This window comes from Crinia signifera, chromosome 9 (genome assembly GCF_055691185.1).
Source record: "Crinia signifera chromosome 9, ASM5569118v1, whole genome shotgun sequence".
Lineage (NCBI taxonomy): Eukaryota > Metazoa > Chordata > Amphibia > Anura > Myobatrachidae > Crinia > Crinia signifera.
In genome coordinates this window covers 48786844-48795828 of record NC_139225.1, presented here as the reverse complement: position 1 = coordinate 48795828, position 8985 = coordinate 48786844, and the positions used below count along the sequence as shown (strand labels likewise).

General features: G+C 44.2%; 1 protein-coding gene across 2 annotated transcripts in view; it reads right to left on the bottom strand.

Moving 5' to 3' along the window:
• Positions 1–718: 718 nt before the first annotated feature.
• The window catches only part of CSTF2 (cleavage stimulation factor subunit 2), a 61734-nt gene continuing 53467 nt past the window's right edge, over positions 719–8985 (bottom strand). For both annotated transcript variants that reach the window (XM_083159038.1, XM_083159039.1), the window contains one exon: positions 719–1515. In XM_083159038.1, the coding sequence (XP_083015164.1) occupies positions 1393–1515 (123 nt within the window). In that variant the 3' untranslated portion in view covers positions 719–1392. The remainder of the gene's footprint in view (positions 1516–8985) is intronic.

Below are 8985 nucleotides of genomic sequence, written 5' to 3'. Positions count from 1 at the left end.
CGTGGAAAATAGTGGTTTTCATTTTTTTATTTATATGTATTTGTGTATTTTTATTGTTCTTTATTAACTGTGCTGTTTTTTTACTTTGATTCATATTTGTAATAAATCATTTATTATTGAATTAGTGCGCTCTCTGAGAGAGAACTCTCGTATTCCTTATGTTCTTAAAAGTGAATAGGACCATGGGCCTTATTTTGGTTCATTCTTTCTGACAAAATCCTTCTTAGATGGACAAAACCATGTGCACTGTAGGGGGGGCAGATGTAACATGTGCAGAGAGAATTAGATTTGGGCGAGTAAATTTGTTTCTGTGCAGGGAAAATACTGGCTGCTTTATTTTTACACTGCAATATAGATCTCACTTTGAAGTAAAACCCCACCCAAATCTAATTCTCTCTGCACAAGTAACATCTGCCCCACCTGCAGTGCACATGGTTTTGCCCATCTAAGAAGGATTTAGTCAGAAAGAATGAACCAAAATAAGGCCCCATGTCTAGATTCCTCTGGAGTGGTAAAAAGTATTGTGTATATTGTATTAAGTATTTTCCACGTTCTGCGACTTTCTTTAGGTTTCGTTGCAGATCATGTAAAAAAATAAAATACAAACCTGTACACCAAACACATTTGGTTTACACAAGCTAGTTTGACATGTATTTGAACACAAACCAATAGCTATGTACAATGCAAATATGTTGGAAAAACACAAGAAAAAAATATGTTCAGAGACTGTCAACAATTTTATTAAAAAAAAAAAAAACACTAGGAAGGAGAGTAAACAACATTGGCTAGTGACATGGTAAAGAAACAAATGCAGGTTATTCCAATAGAATTCCTTACGAAACTCAACTCTTACAGTACGGACACCACCCGAATATGTTACAGATAAGCAGTGCCGGCCTAAGTTTTTTGCATGTAAAACATTCTCATTTAATACACATTCTTAAACAGGCAGAATAAATTTGTGTCTCTCACTGAACATTCACATGACAGTTTTCCCCCTTATTCCTTCCTTGGCTAAACCATAAGGGCTTCTACACACTTAGCCCCTCTCACATTACAAATAAGATTAATTTGCATTATTCCAATCAATGTGTTTTCAAGTGTGCATATGACTTTTATTAATTTAAACTTCAGTATGCCACATTTCTCATGCATCACCACATTATACCAGTACCAAAGGAAGTACTGGCAAGAGTGTAGGAGGAAAACACATTAAGAACGAAAGAAACGAAAGAACGAAAGAAAATAATGAGAATGTTCATTTCATGTCATATGTTTGTTTCAAGTGTGTGTGTGTGTGTGTGTGTGTGTACAAACAATACTGTTTTACTCTAAACATATTGAGCCTCTCTGGCCTGAAACACTGCCATTAGGGTATCCGTGCATTCACAATCAGGTTGCCCCTGTGGATTTTTGAATCTGTTCCTTTAAGATCAGGATGCTCTGTCTCTGCTCAGGTGGCAGCATAGCTATCTGGTCTGGGGTTAACTGTAAAACTTGCATAATGAGGGCAGCCTATAGGAAACAAAGAGAACAAAGTGAGCAACATTTAGTGTAGCTTTAGTACATGCTACATAGAAACATGTATCCCCTTTTCTATTTTTTTCAGCCCAGTGGATATTTTTTTTATGATAGATCACTTAAATTTAAAATAATATTTAAAATGTGATCCTTAAAATAAAAAAAATAAAAAAGAATTCACCACCGAGTGGAAGAATCCTGAAGCAACTTTAGAGAGATTAACACAGATATTAAGGGCAAATGTACTATACCTTGGAGAGTGATAGAGGGGACATAGATAAAACTACGACCAATCAAATCACAACTAATTTTTCAAGCACATCCTGTAATATGTCAGTTAGCAATTGATTGTATGGTACTCTCTGTTCACTTTAAAAACTCTTTAAAAAAGGAATAATGGGGGTGTGGCCTAGCGGTGAGGAAACCTTTCTGCAGAGCTCCTGCTATATTTTCAATAAAACGACACTTTGTGCCTGTTCCTGACATCTCACCTGCTTGGTGGGGTCTCCCCGGACTGAGGCTCACAGCTCACAGTGCTGCGGAGCCGGGGGTGGGAGAAATCCTGCCCTGTGGGTTGCGGCCTGGTGCCTCGAGGGAAGCAGCGCCCTAAATTTTAGCAGCCTCCCAGTGGCCGAGCTCCGGAGTCCGATCGCGTTGCAGGGCTGTGAAAGACACCAACCGGCACCCAGAGGCTCCCCCTGCACAGATCACCGGTGTGCCCCCCCCCCCTTATCCTAGTGTGGCGGGAGAGGCCTGGGGCTCCGGGTTCTCTCCCTTTCTCATGCCGCGGTGGCCATCTTGGATCCGGCCGGCGGCTCTTACAGGCGGGCAGAGGGAGAGAGTGCGGAGACTTCTGGAGGGTTGCGGTCTGTACTCCAGGATAACAGGACACTTGTGACTGGGGCTCAGTTTGCCCAAAGCTATCTACTCGACCCCCCCCCCCCAAGCTAGGTGACACTCCCCGGGCAACCCCTACCACACAACAGCACCTCTGGTGGCTGGTGGAGCAGAGCTAGAGCCGGGGGATTCACGAGTCCTTGCAGGTTGTGGCCTGCACACCTGGGTGAGAACGGGACCGCGGTTAACGGGGCTCCCCGCAGAGTCACTTTGCAGTGACCAGTTTCCTGAGACAGAAAAGTCGGGGCTAACAACTCATACATATCCTTTTAAACTATCAGACTGTCTCTATTTACGGCTATGCCCTGTGAGAGGCCATCCTGCCCCACTCAATGTTAAGGAAATATAACTCTTAGGGCAGTATTCAATGAGGCTGATTCGCCATGTTCTATGGCGAATGTGTGCTATTTTCGTGCTGTAAGGCAATTTTTTGACAAAAAAAAGTGAATCACCCTATTCAATGACCAGATGGCGAATACAGTTCAAGGTTATTATCACCGTGCTTCGCCGTGTAGCAATCGCTATCTTTTTATGGTGAAGTGGAATGTGAACTTTTAAATTAAATGGTTTATTTATTTATTTTTTTTAAATGTGGTGTCAAAAATCAGGAATTTTATTATGTGAAGGGGCATGCTATTTTTATTCATGTGCTTACGGCACATGAATAGATTTAATTTCCAATTTAATTTTTACATTTTCTTTTTCATACACATTGGCCAGCAGGGGGCCGGGAGCCGCTCATTATATATTCACTGCTCTCGATCATTACATATGCACGATCGGGAGCAGTGCTAGCCGGTCCCCTGCTAGCTCTCCCGGGGGGGCAGCTTGTGCTGTCTTGGTCCCGGGGAGCCCTCCTCCCCCCCCACATACATTCTGGGGCAGGCAGGGAGACTTCCATCTCCCTGCCTGCCACCGTTCCCCGGCACGATGCAGCGTCCGCCGCAGGGGTTAAGAATCGCTGTCAGGGGCAGCGAGCCCCTGCGACGTTGAATACGGGGACAGCGAGGCTCCGGAACACGGCGACTGTGCAGCGAATCCTAAACAGGATTCGCTACACATCCCCATAAAACTCATTGAATACTGCCCCTAAGGTATACCCTTTCATTCTCTATTCTGTTGGACATTAAGACTGGAGCTCCATCTTGTGGACAGATGCATAATTATTACAACTACAGAACTTCTCCCTGTTATTAAAAAGTCTCTTAAGAAGGCCTAAATAGGCGACACAGCCTCATTATTACCTCTGCATCACTTGGCACTGCTTACACCGTTTTTTCTGGCAGAAGTCAACGGGATCACACGTCCTCCGCAATATGTGATCGGAGACTCACAGAGATAATTCGCATTGTTTCTTAATGTAATCCCTCAGGCCTCTCAGGGGGGATTTGGAGACCATCCTCTATAATACTATGATGTGTGCTATACTGAATACACATACTACTGGACCCACTACACCTCATTATTAAACCTAGGATGTGAAATCTTCTACACAGCTGCACCCGTGCGAGACATTGCCTAAAAAAAAAAAAAAAAGGCCCTTAAACTAAACCCCCGCCCATGTACCTACCTCAGAATATACATGAGTCATAGGAAAAACAGAGGCAGAAAAGGTGTAGCAAGCACTACTAAGTCCCTCACAGGTTCTGACCTCCGCAAATACCTGGGCACCCAAAGTAACTTGGGCTACGGAGCCTGCTCCTCCCTCCCCGACCCACTCTTTTGCCTCCATAGTTGAAAGAATCATCTTCATTAGCTGCACAGCCAAATAAACAAGACATACAACAAATATACTAAATTCTACAAACTCTCCCCACCCAGATATCCCTACCAAGGATGACTGTCTCTTTGGAAAATAAACTGCGAGAGGTGGTGCATACTGAAATTACAGGGATAAAAAGAAGAAAGTACTTAGTTGGGATCTCAGGTGGAAAACTTAGAGAGCACGGGAGAGGAGATCAGCACCTTCCACAAAGCTTTGGTAAATACTATTAGGCAAAAAGCTGAAGAGATTCAATCCTTCGAGACCATCTTGTTATTGACAACAGGGGGCGGAGAAACAATCTCAGGATAAGAAGGATCCCAGAAGACATCCCCTAACAAAGTCTCCACGATGTTCTGACTAAAATTTAATGAAATCTTGGAAAATGACCCCAATGACTCCATCACCCTCGACAGAGCCCATAGTGCCCTGCGGCCTAGAGGCCTTCAGTCAGAGCGCCCGAGAGATGTAATTTGCAGACTTCATTACTTCTCCCAAAAGGACAACATTTTGAGAAAGCTGCAGAACTCAGAAGGCCTTGAGTTTAATGGTCACCCTATCCAAATATTCCAAGACCTCTCCTGGCTGACGCTTCAGTCCCGTCGCCATGTTAAACCCCTAACGGATGCCCTCCGTAAACTGAACATCAAGTACAGATGGGGATAACCCTTTAGTATCACAGCAACACATGGTGGAAAAACAGCCTCCCTACGTCACCCAGAAGATGTGCCACCCTAGGAATCCCTGTTGTACCCTTTTTCAATCCCTGGTGCACCCTTTTGCACCACCTTAGGAATCCCTGTTGTGGAAACTTCGGAATGGCGCTCCCTCAAATCCCAGATCTTGCCTCCACAAGCCCCCTAATCAAGCCCCCCCGTTTCAAAGAAGGGCAAGGTCTCCCAGATCCAACACCCGTTCTCAGACCCCAACACCTTTTTTCTGCAACATTTCCACAAGAGAAGACCTGAGACTATACCCATCCTTAGTCTCTTTGAATATGGAGATGCTGAACGGTAACATATAGATTTTTGTCTTTTGAAGATCTGCATAACAACTACAACCTTTATGCCTTTCTTATGTTGGTAATTCATTTTATTTTCAGGTCTCCACTGTAGGCAGTTAAGGCCTTTTTTTGGAACTTTTTCTGGTTAATACGTTCTATCTTACATTAGTTGGTACAGTTTATATATGGTTTGATAGATGCTGTATTTATCGCTGGACTAAATTTGTTTATGTTTTCTCTTGTGATATTCAGATGTTAGAACACGGGACTATGTTCAGCTAAATTATCACCTTTGATTATATCTTCTCCTAGGTCACACAGTGATTATATCCAGTAGTTTATTGCTTTGCTACTTTATTGCTCTTTATAATATAATGTTTATTACATGTATCCTGATAGTTTATTTCGGAGCCTATATATAAATATAAATAGGTAAAACTTAATTTTTATTGGATAATAAATAATAGTTATATATATACCTGGCTCAGCGCTATCTCTAATTTTTTTCTTGTATCTCTGTTTTAAGGGGTAGACAGCTGCAGACCCAAGGGAGCTATAATATAGACCTGCGCTCTGACACAATTTCTTCCAATACTGTAAATGTTCTCTTTTTTTCTGTTCTCCTTTCTTTTTTCCGCCTTATCATAGAATTTGACTGCAGATAAGAACCACTTGGCCCATCTAGTCTGCCCCTTATTTTAAACATGTTACCTCAAACCATATTTGATCCTTATTTTTTTGTAAGGATATCAATATGCTTATCCCAAGCATGTTTAAATTGTACTACTGTATTTGCGTCTACCACCTCTGATGGTTGGCTATTCCACTTATCTACTACTCTTTCTGTGAAAAAAAATCTTCCTCACATTTCCCCTGAATCTTCTTCCCTCTAGTTTCAGTGCATGTCCTCGTGTTCTGCTGCTCCTCTTTCTGTGAAGAATGTCTCCCCCCTGTACCTTGTTAAAACCCTTGATATATTTGAAAGTTTCTATCATGTCCCCCCTTTTCCTTCTCTGCTCTAAAGTATACATATTAAGATGTTTTAGTCTTTCCTGGTTATTTATCTTAAAAAGTGCATTGAACGCACAAAACACCGGTTGCCCCATTGAATCCCTACAGGAGCCGCAGGGTAGAATTACTACCATCTCCTCATCCGCTGCAAGCTGACAACTTCACCATCAGAAAGAGCAGGAAGTCCCATCGCAAGCCGCACAAGTTATCACCAGTGAGATTCAGAAGCCGGCAAGCACCTGCATAGCGCACTGTGCAGGCCATCTTACACTAGACCCACACCTGCCACGAGCGGTATCCATCTGCGGCACAACCAGCATTCACACCCACATGGGACTGCTTCTAACTTCTCACCATCTAGATCTGGGGTAGCCAACCCTAGTCCTCAAGAGCTACCAACAGTGCATGTTTTGCAGGTCTCCTCACAGAATCACATTTGAGCTAATTAGCTCCATCTGTGTATCTTTTAAAATGTGTCAGTGTTTAATGAGTGCAGCTGTGCAGCAGCTAGGTTGTCTGGAAAATGTGAACTGTTGGTAGCTCTCGAGGGCTAGGGTTGGCTACCACTGATCTAGATGCACAGATAGTATACACCTTCCCTAGGACGCCAAACCTTTATTTAAAGAGCTGCAAACATTTCTCTAATGCTGTGTACACACAGTGAGATTTGATATTACATTTTGATATTTTTATATAGTCAAAATCGCATGCTGATCGTATGTAGATCGCACAGGTTTTTTACCTTGCGACCCTGATGCGCGCTTCTGTGACAGCACAAATCGAAACCCAGGTAGACAGGGCAGCAATGACTATATAGTGCAAATCTAAAGCTGATTGTATGTCATAAGTACAGAGATAGCAAAGATTGCATAGCACTCAAATCTTAAGTTGAATAGCAAGAGAATCTCATCGTGTGTACACACCAGTACCCAGATTGTTTTACAGGTGCCAATTATTATTTACATTTTTTATTTTATCTGTAAATATTACTCCAAATAGGCGGCACTCACACAGACTTTTGATAAAAAAAAGTCCTTTAATGGTCCGACAGTTTCGGGGTTCCCCCCTTAGTCAGGGACAGGTGCTGCTGTCCCTGACGAAGGGGGGAACCCCAAAACTGTCGGACCATTAAAGGACTTATTTTATCAAAAGTCTGTGTGAGTGCCGCCTATTTGGAGTACTGTGAAGTCGGATCAGGGATCTAACAAGGAAGGCACCTCCAGCAAGTATACTTTCATTAATTATTGCTTCACTGTGTGCATTACAGTGATCAGAAGTGCCGGGTCATCCCCTTTTGAGATATATCTATCTATCTATCTATATCTATATCGGTACTCTTTACCTAGAACGGCGCCCACGATTGAAATCGCGGGCATCGCGGGTAAAATCGCGGTAATCGCGGCATCGCGGGTAAATCGCGGGTACATCAAAATCGGGTACCCGCGATTACCGCGATTTTCCCATAGAGAACAATGTTAAAAAGCCTGATTGACCGCGATTTTAGCGTTAAATGCCTCAATGCCCGCGATTTTCCCATAGGAATCAATGTTAAATGGGCTACAGAGCCCAAATAGCCCCAATTAACCCTTAAATGTCCCCCCAATTTTTGTACGCCACCCCACGATCCACGCCAACCCGAAGCGTGGCGAGCGCAGCGAGCCCGCGAGGGGCGGCGGTACGCGTCCTACGACCTTTTCATGCCCTACTATCCACGTCGGCGTGGAGTTGAGAATAGAATAGTGTGGCGAGCGCAGCGAGCCACCGAGCCCGAAGCGTGGCGAGCGCAGCGAGCCCCGCGAGGGGACGCGGATACCTTCACAGTTATACGCGTCCCCTCGCGGGCTTCACAGGTGTCCGCGTGGCCACGGACACCTGTGAAGCCCGCGAGGGGACGCGCTTACCTGTGAAGGTATCCGCGTCCCCTCGCGGGGCTCGCTGCGCTCGCCACGCTTCGGGCTCGGTGGCTCGCTGCGCTCGCCACACTATTCTATTCTCACACCACGCCGACGTGGATAGTAGGGCATGAAAAGGTCGGAGGACGCGTACCGCCGCCCCTCGCGGGCTCGCTGCGCTCGCCACGCTTCGGGTTGGCGTTGATCGTGGGGTGGCGTTAAAAATTTGGGGGGACATTTAAGGGTTAATGGGCTCTGTAGCCCATTTAACATTGATTCCTATGGCCAAATCGGGTGGATTGAGGCATTTAACACTAAAATCGGGTCCATCGCGGCTTTTAACATTGCTTCCTATGGGAAATCGGGAGCATCGCGTCGCGGGCATCGCGGGTACGTTTATGGCCGGCCGCGACGCGACCGACGCGATTTTTCAGGTTTAACATGGTTTTCAATGGGAAAATCGCGGGCATCGCGTCGGTCGCGTCGCGGGCAGGCATAAATGTACCCGCGATGCCCGCGACGGGCGCCGTTCTAGGTAAAGAGTATCTATATATCTCTATCTCTATCTCTAGATATAGATATAGATATAGATATAGATATAGATATATATATATATATATATATATATATATATATATATATATACACACACACACACACACACTTTTTCTTACACTTTTCTTTCTCCAAATACCCTCTTTTTCTGTATCATTTACAAAAGAGGGCTCTAATTCTTTTTTATGCTTAGTACTACCAATAGAGCTGCATACCAACACCTAGCCCAGTCATTCATCATTACACTTAAGTCTGTCAGAGGTATTCGCCTGAACTAGTAGCAAAGCTACCCATTGCAATAAAGGATAATTATAGGTTAATAGCAAAAACATGGCAGGTATTAA